Source organism: Salvelinus sp. IW2-2015, linkage group LG7 (genome assembly GCF_002910315.2).
Source record: "Salvelinus sp. IW2-2015 linkage group LG7, ASM291031v2, whole genome shotgun sequence".
NCBI lineage: Eukaryota > Metazoa > Chordata > Actinopteri > Salmoniformes > Salmonidae > Salvelinus > Salvelinus sp. IW2-2015.
Genome location: NC_036847.1, coordinates 17179887 through 17195079, shown reverse-complemented (window position 1 = coordinate 17195079; position 15193 = coordinate 17179887). Strand labels below are relative to the sequence as shown.

Genomic DNA, 15193 nt, shown 5'->3' with positions numbered 1-15193 from the left:
TTTTTGGTTAGTACATGATTCCATATGTGTTATTTCATAGTGTTGATGTCTTCACTATTATTCTGCAATGTAGAAAATAGTAAAAATAAATACAAACCCTGGAATTAACAGGTGTYTCCAAACTTTTGACTGGTACTGTCTCACAGGTTTGGACAGTACAGTACAGTAGAGTTTAGTACAGTACAATGGTACATTATACTGTACTTTACTGTACTGCACTCTACTGTATTGTACTCTACTGTACTGCACTGTATGCTGTACTGTCCAAACTTGTGAAACATAGACATCTATGATTGACCAAATCTGAACCAAACATGTTTGTGCCAAATCAAGGCCCGTCCAGACCGGACCAAAAATCTACATCCATGGACGTTGAAATCAAGGCCGGTCCGGACCAGAAAAAAAAGAGGTCTGGACCAAATAAAAGACAGCCAAAAGACACCGGCGTCGGTCTGTGCTTACTGGGGAGTTTATTAACCTTACGGGAATGGGAAGCACATCTTTCCTGTTTTTTTCCAATAAAGTGAAACATTAACCAGARAAGCCTGCTAGAGAGAGTGGACAGAGCTTACAGTAAGAAGTACTAGGCTTAGACAAAGACAGAGAAATGGTGCAGTTGTTGTGGGCTTCATTAGTGTTGCTGATGACAGTAAGGGAATCAGGTCAGTGCCTTTACTATTGTTGTTTAAGTAACACTAGAATAAATGTGATATTTAAAAATATTGATTTGTGAACACAACACTTCACTATAATGCTAGACACCACGTTACTTTTCAATTCTGACTCTGGCATCATAACTGAGACGAATGGCATAAGTGATGCTTTTAATAATTTTATCATCTCGGCAGACTTTTTGTTTGAGAGACACGGTGGTTCAACTGCTCTTCCTTCTGCTAGCCTCTAGCCAACATGACGGTTAACTCGTCAACTTCTAGTGAATCTCTGTTTTCATTTCAACAATTTACTACCTGTGATGTGCTAGATGCCTTGCTTAAAATTTATGTAAAAAAAAATAAAAAATCTACTGAGGCTGATGTGCTTGATCCATTTTTGCTGCAGTTCTCGGCCACCCTGATTGATGAATCATTAACCCATATTTTTAATCTGACGATTATATCTGGTACTATCCCCAAGATTTGGAATCCGGCCCATGTACTACCCCTTCACAAAGCAAGTGACCCTTGTGACCTAAATAATTATCGCCCATTTTCTTTTATTTCTTGCCTAGCTAAAATATGTGAATCCTTGATTAATTCTCAGGTAAGATCTTTCTCATCTTTGAAATGTATTCTAAATGTAAATCAGTTGGGCTTTAGATTAGGTCATAGCACTATCTCTGCTGCATCCCTAGTTATAAATGATGTGGTTAACTGTATAGGATTCCTTCCAAACCACTCATTGTTGAATTTGGGATTTCCAACTTGTTGTGTAATGTTTATGTCCAATGGCCGATGAGCACCGATACGTTTAATCTATCATTTCTCTTCATATGACAAGGATTGAAAAAGATTTTCCAGTATATAGTCAACTTGATTCATGATGATGACTGCTTGTCTAGCTTGCTAGCTAAGTTTTTGAAAGTATGATGTTGACATGATCAGTCCAATCAAAGCTACGGTAAATAAAACTTAATTTTTTCTGTGGCCAATAATCTTGAGCCTTCTTGGATGGGCACTTCTAATGTTAATCTATGGCAGCACCCAAGGGGCTTGAATTATCAAGCTCTCCCCGTAAATGTTGGGGTGACGTAGTGTCCCCATGCGTGACAGAACACTGAGCACTGAGCGCAACAAGAGAACATTACCAACCCCTACGCTCCTTTTTTTCCGCTGGCTGCCCCACCATCACAGAAAGCACTGAGCTAGGCTGAAACACCTGTTTTTTTTAAGCTGCCTTACTCAAGAAAGCAYAAAAGAGACAATGTTTGTATGCAGCTTCACTAACTCAAAGATTTTCTTTTAACATGGTTTTCAAACTGATATGTAACAAGTACAGTGCATTGCAAAAGTATTCGCCCCCCTTGGCCTTTTTCCTATTTTGTTTCATTACAACCTGTAATTTAAATAGGTTTTTATTTGGATTTCATGTAATGGACATACACAAAATAGTCCAAATTGGTGAAGTGAAATAAAAAGAACTTGTTTCAAAAAATTATAACAAATAAAAAARGTTAAAGTCGTGCGTGCATATGTATTCACCCCCTTTGCTATGAAGCCCCTAAATAAGATCTGGTGCAACCAATAACCTTCAGAAGTCACATAATTAGTTAAATAAAGTCCACCTGTGTACAATCTAAGTGTCACATGATTTGTCACATGACCTCAGTATATATACACTGTTCTGAATGGCCCCGGAGTCTGCCACACCACTAAGCAAGGGGCACCACCAAGCAAGCGGCACTATGAAGACCAAGGAGCTCTCCAAATAGGTCAGGGACAAAGTTGTGGAGAAGTACAGATCAGGGTTGGGTTATAAAAAAATATCTGAAACTTTGAACATCCCATCGAGCACCATTAAATCCATTATTCAAAAATGGAAAGAAAATGGCACCACAACAAACCTGCCAAGAGAGGGCCGCCCACCAAAACTCACGGACCAGGCAAAGAGGGCATTAATCAGAGAGGCAACAAAGAGACCAATGATAACCCTGAAGGAGCTGCAAAGGTCCACAGCGGAGATTGGAGTATCTGTCCATAGGACCACTTTAAGCCGTACACTCCACAGAGCTGGGCTTTACGGAAGAGTGTCCAGAAAAAAGCCATTGCTTAAAGAAAATAATAAGCAAACACGTTTGTTGTTTGCCAAAAGGCATGTATGTGGGAGACTCCCCAAACATATGGAAGAAGGTACTCTGGTCATATGAGACTAAAATTGAGCTTTTTGGCCATCAAGGAAAACGCTATGTCTGGCGCAAACCCAACACCTCTCATCACCCGAGAACACCATCCCCACAGTGAAGCATGATGGTGGCAGCATCATGCTGTGGGAATGTTTTTCATCGGAAGGGACTTGGAAACTGGTCAGAATTGAAGGAATGATGTATGGCGCTAAATACAAGGATATTCTTGAGGGAAACCTGTTTCAGTCTTCCAGAGATTTGAGACTGGGACGGAGGTTCACCTTCCAGCAGGACAATGACCCTAAGCATACTGCTAAAGCAACACTCGAGTGGTTTAAGGGGAAACATTTACATGTCTTGGAATGGCCTTTGCATCTTCAAAGTGGTAGTCAGGTTGTGTAAATCAAAAGATACAAACCCCCAAAAAATCTATTTTAATTCCAGGTTGTAAGGCAACAAAATAGGAAAAATGCCAAATGGGGTGAATACTTTCGCAAGCCACTGTCTAAATGCCAAAATAACATGCAACACAGGGAGGAATAAATAAATATATTTATTTTTTAGCWAAACAGGTTGGGCTCTGCCCCACCTGCCCTTAATGACAGGTCGTCATTAACTACCTTCACTCCAACAGTCTACCTTCACTGTTTTACAGAAAAACTTTATTGACCTGAAATTAATATTGAATACAGGTAAAACTAAGTCTGTTGTTGTCTAGAGCTCATACAAATAATTAAACATATGTACTTTGGATGGTGTCTATATTGATCGTGTCCCTGATTACAAATATCTGGGCATCTGGATAGATGAAAAGCTGTCTTTTAAAATGCATAATGATGAGTTACTTAAGAAGCTGAGAGTAAATATGTATTCTGTAGAAATAGGTCATGCCTTTTGCAAAATAGTAGAAGTAGAAGGCAGATTATTCAGTTGACATTCCTATCAGTCCTAGACTATGACGACATCATATGTATAAATGCAGCTCCCACTTTATTAAAGCCGTTAGATGCAGTTTATCAAGGGCACTTTATTACGGGCGACAGTTTCGGTACTCATCCCTGCATTCTCTACCTGAAATTTGCTTGGCCCTCGTTGATGTCACGTAGGTTGATACATCGCTATGTTTTCATGTATGAAGCCCTTTTACAAAAACTTGACTGTAACTAACATCATTACTAAACTTTAGACTTACCCGGTCTAAGGGATGGCTAACTCTGGAAATTCCTTCGGTCGTTGAGTTAACAAAAATCTGATTTACCTTTGTTCCACAGATAAGGTGTAAGAATCTTCTAAATGTTCTTAAATTACTGACCTTAATCATGACCATGTTTTTCTCTCTGCTTGCATTTTTTTTATGTGTGTATTTTCTGTAATTCAGCACGTGGCAAATAAAGTTTGATTTGATCTGTCAAAGACACCTTGGTGTCAGTATGACTCCCTGATAAACTAAAGGTTCAGTAAAAAATAAATATGGTGAAATACTAGAAAAATGATTGAAGCATTGATTAGAATCTATGAATGATCTACAGTTGAAGTCGGAAGTTAATATACACTTAGGTTGGAGTCATTAAAACTCGTTTTTCAACCACTCCACAAATGTCTTGTTAACAAACTATAGTTTTGGCAAGTCGGTTAGGACATCTACTTTGTGCATGACACAAGTCATTTTTGCCAACAATTGTTTACAGACAGATTATTTCACTGTATCACAATTCCAGTGGGTCAGAAGTTTACATACACTAAGTTGACTGTGCCTTTAAACAGCTTGGAAAATTCCAGAAAATGTTGTCATGGCTTTAGAAGCTTCTGAAGGGCTAATTGACAAAATTTGAGTCAATTGGAGGTGTACCTGTGGATATATWTCAAGGCCTACCTTCAAACTCAGTGTCTCTTTGCTTGACATCATGGGAAAATCAGAAGAAATCAGTCAAAACCTCAAAAAATAAATTGTAGACCTCCACAAGTCTGGTTCATCCTCGGGAGCAATTTCCAAACGCCTGAAGGTACCACGTTCATCTTTACAAACAATAGTACGCAAGTATAAACACCATGGGACCACGCAGTCGTCATACCGCTCAGGAAGGAGATGCGTTCTGTCTCCTAGAGATGAACGTACTTTGGTGCGAAAAGTGCAAATCAATCCCAGAACAACAGCAAAGGACCTTGTGAAGATGCTGGAGGAAACAGGTACAAAAGTATCTATATCCACAGTAAAACGAGTCCTATATTGACATAACCTGAAAGGCCGCTCAGCAAGGAAGAAGCCACTGCTCCAAAACTGCCATAAAAAAGCCAGACTACGATTTGCAACTGAACTTGGGGACAAAGATCGTACTTTTGGGAGGAAAGTCCTCTGGTCTGATGAAACAAAAATAGAACTGTTTGGCCACAATGACCATCGTTATATTTGGAGGAAAAAGGGGGAAGCTTGCAAGCTGAAGAACACCATCCCAAATGTGAAGCACGGGGGTGGCAGCATCATGTTGTGGGGGTGCTTTGCTGCAGGAGGGACTGGTGCACTTCACAAAATAGATGGCATCACGAGGTAGGAAAATTATGTGGATATATTGAAGCAACATCTCACGATATCAGTCAAGTTAAATCTTGGTCGCAAATGGGTGTGTAATGTGATGAAAGAAATAAAAGCTGAAATAAATAATTCTCTCTACTACTATTATTCTGACATTTCAGATTGTTAAAATAAAGTGGTGATCCTAACGGACCTAAGACAGGGAATTTTTACTTGGATTAAATGTCAGGAATTGTGAAACTGAGTTTAAATGCATTTGGCTGAGGTATGTAAATTTCCGACTTCAACTGTATATGTTTCCAGTATCACAGGAGGTGAACTGTTACAGCAGCATTGATTCTGGAAATTGTGATGATCTCTGGCTACTGGGAGAAGTGACAATGGATGACTGTTGTCTTAACCCTCACTACGGATACATTGGAGCAGACGGAAAATGCAAGTCTTGTGGGTGAGTACAGAATAATACAAAATGCTCTGAGACCAGGTTGGTGTCAATGAGTTTCAGATTTGAACATCCAATGTCCCAGTGCAGGATGTGATTTTTTGTGTTTTTTGACACCTGTAGCCCACCTTCATGGTCTGAATGGACTGCTTGGGGCCGCTGCTCTGTCTCCTGTAAGGAGGGAGTTTCGCAGAGACGACGAGAATGCCAGGGACAGGGAAAATGTGCTCAGACGACTATCCGTACAGAGATTCAGAAACTCGCATTAGAGACCAAAGTCTGCATTGATTCAAGCTGTTGTCCAGGTACATACCCTCTAACAGACAGGGAACATAAATTAAAAAATATCAGAAGTCAAAGTATTTTGGGCCTCTTTTGATGATCTTGCCTAACATTTTTAAGAACAAGGCCAATGGAGTAAGTGGGGTCAGTGGCAGCCCTGCTCAGTGACTTGTAATAAGGGCGTAAGAAACAGAGTGAGGACATGCACCGAACCCCAACCTAGATGTGGAGGCAGCTGTGACGGTCCAAGTGAAGAGAAGGAACCATGCGTGGTTGATTCCATCTGTCCAAGTAAAGACCATCAGGATTTAGACAATACACACTATTCCTTCACGTGCAGTAACCATCACCATACATGATACAAGTTTGGCATGTCTTTCCAGGAGTAAGTCGGCTCTCCTCTTCTTTTGACTGTAGCTCATGGTGGTTGGTCTAACTGGGACGGCTGGCAGCCATGCTCAGGCACTTGTGGGGGGGAGAATTTACCCAGACCTACACAGCGGCGCAACAGATCATGCAACGACCCACCACCGTCCTCAGTGCCTACTGGTGACGAATGCCCTGGGTTAGGGAGCAACACTAGGACCTGTGATGAGCTTCCTTTCTGTCCTGGCAAGTGGCATGGCAAAGCGATCTTATTTTCCTCTGAGGGTCTGACTGCTAACCTAAAGTGTTTGCTTGTTTACATACACAGAATGTAGCAATGGCATGTACTCATACTGTATGTGAAACCAACCTCCCTCTTTATCCTCAACAGTGAATGGTAACTGGGGACCGTGGGGCCCCCCTAGCTCCTGCTCCGTTACCTGTGGGGTGGGGATTCATGAAATGATCAGACAGTGTAACAACCCAGCCCCTAAACATGGAGGTCTGCCCTGCTCTGGATCCAATAAAGACCAAAAAATCTGCAATACCAAAAACCATTGCCCAGGTAAATACTGACAGCCAGAGGAGAACCCATTCCCTCTGCCCATTTCATCAATTATTAACATTTGAGCAAATATTGTTTTTAGCAGAATAGCCATTTGATAAAATGTTGCCTCTCTTAGAAGGATTATAGCCGTCAACCGCTGATGTTCAGTTTAGATGTTTATTTCATCACTGTAATTCGAATAATATTATACACTTTTACAGTAATACTATTACTGTATATGGTACTCTGTAGTGAAAACATTGTATCCTTATAGTCCTCCTAACAACTGAAAGACTTCCCATGAGGATAATAGTTATTTCTTTGTCCAACAGTGGATGGTCAGTGGTCGCAGTGGGGGAGATGGGAAGAATGTAAATCTAATAGAGGAAAAATTCGTTGTCGAAAAATTGGTGGACAGCAAAGACGGCAAAGATGGTGTGAACACACAGGTTTTGATGGGAAGACGTGTGAAGGAAAGATTACAGACTACAGGGCCTGCTATGACATTAAGTTATGTGACTGTGAGTTAAACAGGTTTTAGCTTCCATTTATTAAGCTGTGTTTGCTTTCTTTCATTACATTTTATTCAGTGTTGTATGTTTTTGCAGTGATAATTGGATTATACAAATTATGCATTTCATATGCAGTAGGCTAAAGGCATCCACATGCATAGGTTTGGTTTGCTCCTTGCTGAACTCGGCTAGGCGAAGTGATCTTCTGTGTTCGCATGCTCCCTTAAAATACCTTCGCTTGAAAAACAAGACAAAAGTGGCAGTATTACTGTTTGTCCCACTTGAGACGCCGTAGCAACAAGTACACTTCCTGAAAATAGTCCAAATTAATCCTAMATAACTCAATAAATCTGTAATTAATTTTGACGTTTTTGCAGAGGAGGTCTTAGTCTCGCAATTGGACATTTAACTAAGATGTTTGGGGCAGTATTTCTCAAATGAGAAAATGTGTATGAAAACTAGTCATTTGTTGTTGAATGAAGAATCCCTACTGTTGACCAATCACAGATGAAGGGGCGTAGACTTCAGCTACCAAACTCCAACAAGCCTAAAAAAATATATTGTGTGCGTGAACAGCCAGATAAAATACAGCCTAATGCTGCCGAATCCCAAAATGAACAAAAATGTTTTCATAATATACATGTGAACTGTTTAGACTGGGAAGAAAATGGTAAGTTTAAGAAGTAATATTCCTCACATAATGCTTCACTTGTGTTTAGTTGATGGTAAGTGGAGTGAATGGAGTGAGTGGAGTCAGTGTGAGCCCCCCTGTGGAGAAGGAGCCAAAAGGACCAGAGAACGAATGTGCATACCTGATCTGTCCAAATATGAGTAAGGAGACTGTATAATATATACTATTCCCTGATTAACCAAGTAGTTTGTGTGTATTTGCTCCTATGCCTCTTAATAAATAGGCTACATATGATTTATGCATGGCTTGGTCTCTGTGGCACATTCAGGATTATCCGGTGCAGTGTGAAATCTATGCACTCTGCTGTGTTTTGCTGTGTCAGATGTAAATTAGGTGAATCTAACTTTTTATTTGCTATTTGTTTCCTTGCCAGTGAGACAGTAGGGTTTCATATTAAGGTTAAAGCATACTTTGATGGGACACCATTTGCGAACTGTACACTGTTGAAGGACCCAAAACAAAGTCTGGCCTGTATGAATGTTCCTCCATGTGACACATAGGTAATATCTTATTAACACTGCTTTCAGTTACAATATCAATTTCAAATGGACTTTGGTCAGCTCTAATCTTTTCTCTACATTTCAGATTTTTTTCCGAATCTTTTGACTGCTTTGAGGACTTAAGACAACTCAATGTTCAACAACCATCAAACCACAAGTCTGGAGGGGAATACACATTGTCAATTTCTAGCAATGTGATTTCACTGCCTTTGGTCATGTGTCTGTGCAGCCTTCATGAACCATCAGTAACACAAAGTAGTTTATTATGACTACACTTTTCATAATAGTGTAATTTCCTGAAGAAATAAAAACATTGTTCACTTCCTTTCAGCTTATTACTTTAGTCTAAGACATTTTTTTATGAGCTGGAGAGATTATGGCAATTAATGCATACAAATTTGGTGAAGTGTTTGACTTTAGGCATTTGACCAATTATATGAATATTTCTACTCAAAACCAAAATGTAACATTATGCAATATTTACTGTAGTTAGACTGGTGTGATGAGCAATGCAGTGAAATGGATTGGTGGTGTGGATGATAATGTGTTGAAAGTGCAGTGTATGCCTCTGGTAGTTTTTTTTTTATTCCTGTGTATTATTCAAACATGTCTGGGAACTCCTGTATTATACGGGACACCATACAGGAAAGTATCATATTTGCACATTCTTTATTAGCAGAACACTACTTCCACAGTATTATGTGTAGTATGGTTTATTCTACATGGAACTGTTACACTGGAAAGTTATCAAAACACTTTGTTTAGAGTATCTACATAAGTTCAGCAATTGCCCTCTTCTCATATTACTCTGTAGGCTACTTACCAGTGCAAAGCTTCCTCCTGAAGCTTTGAATTGGTCATTAGGCAGTAATCTACAGAGTGGTACGAGAAGAGTGCCATCCTCCTGCATCTCACATCTGCCTGTTGTTATTGAACTATGCTTGCTGGACCCATGGGTTGAGGCAAACTGTCATCCAGGATGAAGTGTCATGTACTCTACCCATCCTGCCACCTGACTGCACCTGTCTATAACCTGTAATACATGACATACTATAGATTGAAGGGACTTCATCACCCATTGGAGACAGAACCTCACCCAGAGTGCTGTGCATGTTAGTGTGTGGTTAAGACAGCTGAAGTTGTACTCTACACTCAACTTAGAAAATAAAACTGTCTTTATAAGCACACCAATATGATACTTACAGCGTAACGTTTTGTCTTTGTAGCACGAACACACCGATTTTTAGTCAATGTATCTACACAAGCTGGGCTATGTTTTTGCAAAGTCCACGTTGTAGCCTTCACCTGTTGGAGGGAGATTAGTAGTTCTGGGCTTTGTCCCACGGGAAAGATCTAACAGCGCACATAAGGAGAGACAAGACAAAACTAGCCAGTTATATAATACTGTGTTGTAGGACAGCTGAGCTGACTCAAGACTGGGAATTCAACTCACACTTGATACCTTTTCCACGGTAACATATTTATTTAACCTTTATTTAACTAGGCAAGTCAGTTAAGAACAAATTCTTATTTACAATGACAGCCTAGGAACAGAGGGTTAACTTCCTAGTTCAGGGGCAGAACGACAGATTTTTACCTTGTCAGCTTGAGGGTTTGATCAAGCAACCTTTTGTTTGCTGGCCTAACGGTCTAACCACTAGGCTACCTGCCGCCATTTACATGACGCAATGAAACGTTGAAGCTAAGTTGCATGCTACTTTCATAGCAAGGTGTTGCATGCTACTTTCGTAGCAAGGTGTTGTAGAAAGAGTGTCTTAAAAAACACATTCCTGACACTGGCTCCTGCTATCTTGCCAAAATTGACAGAAATATCAGCTACAGTAGATAGGACTGCCAGCTGCAGTTATCAGCAAGCTATGCTAGCTAGCTGCTGTCAGCGCAGGCTAAACACAATGTCAGCGCAGGCTTTAGCCTACACATACTGTAGAACTGAATTAGCTCAGCATCTTGAGAGATGGCAAGTCAGTCAGGTGGGGATAAGTCCTCAACTTCAAAATTGAGTTATATCAGTAGCAAAGCTAACTTTGCTTATCTCGCTGTACTCACTACTGGCGTAGATAGAACAATGAGCCAGATATATTTTACTGGATGTATGAATGTGAATCATCCGGTTGGTGTTTCCACTCACTACCAAATATGGTGATGAGACAAAGCCCAGTGGCCGGCAGTGGGAGAAGATGGAGCGAGATCGATTTTGGCCAACATTCTGCTAATTTTCTCATCMATTAAATATTTGATCTCCATACAGTTTTCTGTTTCCAAAACTAAAATCTGTAACAAACAGAGTGGATTGCGTTTTGTAGACTTTACCCTTTGCCAACGATTTAAAAAGAAATTGCATTGTTTACAAGGAATGCGAGGGCGAATTGAGTTGCACACGCGCGCTTCACAGAGTAGGCGTTCCCGAATGGGAAGAGGTCTCTATGTAGTGTTGTGTCTCTCTTGTCGTGATGAGTGTTTTGTCCCACTTTTTATTTTATTTTACTCAGCCCCCGTCCCCGCAGGAGTCCTTTTGGTAGGCCGTCATTGTAAATAAGAATTTATTCTTAACTGACTTGCCTAGTTAAATAAAGGTTAAATAAACAAAAATATATAAAATAAATCAATATGCAAATAAATGCTAGAATGCACCAATATGGTCTCAATAGCTAGTGCTTGGCTCTGCCCACCTCCTTGTATCACGTTTCAGGGAATACCGTGATGCAGACAGTGTTGAAGTAACAAAAGTTTATTACTAGAACAGGGGGCAGGCAAAACAACAGGTCAAGGGCAGGCAGAGGTCAGTAATTCAGGTCAGAGTCCAAAAGGTACAGAACGGTAGGCAGTCTCAGGGTCAGGGCAGGCAGAGGTCAGTAACCCAGGTCAGAGTCAAAAAGGTACAGAACAGCAGGCAGTCTCAGGGTCAGGGCAGGGAGAATGGTCAAAACCGGGAAAACTAGAAAACAGGAACTTTAGAAAAGACAGGAACAAGGGGAAAAATGCTGGTTGGCTTGACGAACAAAACGAACTGGCAACAGACAAACAGAGAACACAGGTATAAATACGTTTATAGATTCTCTCTTGTTATATAAGTGGGGGTGGAGACAATCACAAAGACGAAACAGATCAGGGTGTGACACCTTAGTTGTTCTGCCCACTGTGATTAATTTGCCCCCATTGGAAACGACAGGTTCTGGTCTAGCTTGGGTTAGTTATAAGCAATATTTGCTACTGGCCTTGTTTGTTGTGATTGAATGGCAAAGACACACCCAAGAAACACCCACATTAAACCACATCCCCAAGACAAAAGATCACGTATATAACCACAGTTATGGGAGCTATTGGATCACTCCAATATGGTATCTTTCCGCGAGCAGGCACTACTTCCACCTCGTGTTCTTTTCGAGGCACTGTAGATAACTAACAAAGAGGATTGGAGTGATCCAATAGCTCACAAAACTGTGGTTACATACGTAACCTTTGTTATGTAGCACTATATTGGATCACTCCAATATGATATCATAATACCCGATTAATCGGTGAACTGGGTAAGGGCCAGACATAGTTACTATGTCCCTCTGGGAAGTGGAGGCAACTCCCAGCACAGCCGTTCCGACCTCATTGGCGGGGGACAACAATGATTCGATAGTACCTACAAATATAAGGGCCGGTCCACGTCTGTCAAATAAGAATGAACGGTTAAGACAGAGGTTGACACTCTTATTTGGACCCATTCTGAAAAACATTCAGTACTCACTGAAAAGGCATTCACCCTCTTAGTGGAGGTAATAGCCAACAGGAATGCCATGGATAGGTGCTTCAAAGTCATCAACTCTAGGGACTCGAAGGCGGCTTAGCAATCGCTGACAGCACCACGTCAACGTTCCAGTTTGGCACCGAGCGGGCCATTGCTGGTCACATACATTTTTTTACATTTACATTTTAGTCATTTTAGCAGACGCTCTTATCCAGAGCGACTTACAGTAGAGTGTATACCTTTTTGTATTACATTTTTTACATACTGAGACAAGGATATCCCTACCGGCCAAGAGCAGACGCTCTTATCCAGAGCGTCGAACTCACTTCATAAATTTGGCGAGCAATGTGTAGCCAGCCATGGGTCCCTCTTGGCCTTTGTCATGACATGCTGAGATAGCGGCTAAATACACTCTCAATGTGGATGCCACTCGGCAGTAAACACTGCACAATACTGTATAATAGTTAAGATTACTACGGACCTACAGTATCAGCCTTTGTCTCATACACTATCTGAATGAAGGAGAGGAGACACAAATGGCTGTAGCTTTTCCATGAGGAAAAATAATTAAGCCAACAGTGTAAACTGCCAGACAGTGAAGGGGCAGGGCATTCTACCTCACACACGTTTATATCTTATTTCTTGCTTTATACGTGTGGGTCGGCTGTAACTCACGTCACGTTTATAGATTATCTCTTGAAAAATAAGTGGGGGTGGAGGTTGGCAGGACTTAAGGGAAAGTGTGTTTATAACCGTGCTTAGTCCTGCAATGGTCACCTCTCGTTATTCTAGCTACTTTGCATAGCTCGTTATCTAGCTCACTCTCGGGGGGGAGCTGCAAGTCCGCCAGAGCGAAACATACAGTCTCCCGATCTTGCGGGTTAGGCAAGGTCCCCGAACCCAACAGCTATAACTGGGAGGGTTCCGGTGGACAGACAAGTCACACAAACTACTAAGACAAAATCAAATCAAATTGTATTGGTCACATTCACATATTTAGCAGATGTTATTGCGGGTGTAGCAAAATGCTTGTGTGTAGCGAAATGCTTGTCTTCCTAGCTCCAACAGTACAGTAGTATCTAACAGTTCACAACAATGCACACAAATCTAAAAGTAAAAGAATGGAATTAAAAAATATATAAATATTAGGACGAGCAATGTCAGAGTGGCATTGACTAAAARACAGTATATACATATGAAATGAGTAAAACAGTATGTAAACATTATTATAGTGACTAGTGTTCCATTATTAAAGTGACCAATGATTCCATGTCTACTGTATGTACATAGGGCAGCAGCTTCTAAGGTGCAGGGTTGAGTAACCAGTTGGTAGCCGGGCTAGTGGTGGCTACTTAACAGTCTGATGGCCTTGAGATAGAAGCTGTTTTTCAGTCTCTCGGTCCCAGCTTTGATGCACCTGTACTGACCTCGCCTTCTGGATGATAGCGGGGTGAACAGGCCGTGGTTCGGGTAGTTGATGTCCTTGATGATCTTTTTGGCATTCCTGTGACGTCGGGGGCTGTAGGTGTACTGTAGGATAGACAGCGTGCCCCCGGTGATGCATTGGGCAGACCGCACCTCCCTCTGGAGAGCCCTACGGTTCGGGCGGTGCAGTTGCCGTACCAGGCGGTGGTACAGCCCTACAGAATCTGTAAGAGTTTGTGAGGGTCTTATGGGCCAAGCCTTATTTCTTAAGCCTCCTGAGATTGAAGAGGCGCTGTTGCGCCTTCTTCACCACACTGTCAGTGTGGGTGGACCATTTGAGATTGTCAGTGATGTTTACGCCGAGGGAACTTGAAGCTTTTCACCTTCTCCACTGCAGTCCTATGAAAACAACTTTCACTGACTGCCACAACAACCAACACAGGACATAAAAATAAGCTCTCTTCTGACCAAAGAACACTGGRTTTTATCAAGCTGGAGAAGGAGTTGGTAATTGAAGAGACAGCTGTTTCCCCTGACGAGAGGGAGGGGTCAGAGCTCCAATCAGCGATGGGGCTGACCAATCAGCTGCTTTAGGATTCCAGGAAGCCATTTCCTGAAATACACATACAAACCCACAACAACACAGAGACTGGGGGAACAGGAGAGGACTGAGCATGCACCCCTGAGGGGTCCACGTGTTGAGGATCAGCGTGGCAGATGTGTTGTTACCGACTCTTACCACCTTGGGGCGGCCCGTCAGGAAATCCAGTTGCAGATGGAGGTGTTTAGTCCCAGGGTCCTTAGTTTAGTGATGAGCATTGAGGGCACTATGGTGTTGAACGCTGAGCTGTAGTCAATGAATAGCATTCTCACGTAGGTGTTCCTTTTTGGCCAGGTGGGTAAGGGCAGTGTGGAGTGCAATAGAGGCTGCTTCATCTGTGGATCTGTTGGGGCGGTATGCAAATTGGAGTGGGTCTAGGATTTCTTGGATAATGGTGTTGATGTGAGCCATGACCAGCCTTTCAAAGCACTTCATGGCTACAGACGTGAGTGCTACGGGTCGGTAGTCATTTAGGCAGGTTACCTAAGTGTTCTTGGGCACAGGGACTATGGTGGTCTGCTTGAAACATGTTGCTATTACAGACTCAGACAGGGAGAGGTTGAAAATGTCAGTGAAGACACTTGCCAGTTGGTCAGCGCATGCTCGTAGTACATGTCCTGGTAATCCGTCTGGCCCTGTGAATGTTGACCTGTTTAAAGGTCTTACATCGGCTGCGGAGAGCGTGATCACACAGTCTTCTG

At 41.7% G+C, this 15193-nt stretch overlaps 1 protein-coding gene across 1 annotated transcript; it reads left to right on the top strand.

Annotated features, from left to right (window-relative positions):
- Positions 1-473: 473 nt before the first annotated feature.
- Positions 474-9034, top strand: LOC111966498 (properdin). The gene is made up of 10 exons (XM_023991186.2): positions 474-662; positions 5673-5817; positions 5935-6116; positions 6214-6384; positions 6511-6705; positions 6851-7024; positions 7339-7527; positions 8238-8349; positions 8583-8709; positions 8795-9034. The coding sequence occupies exons 1-9, from the start codon at positions 608-610 to the stop codon at positions 8707-8709; spliced, it is 1350 nt and encodes a 449-aa protein (XP_023846954.1). The 5' UTR covers positions 474-607; the 3' UTR covers positions 8795-9034.
- The last annotated feature ends 6159 nt before the right edge of the window (positions 9035-15193 follow it).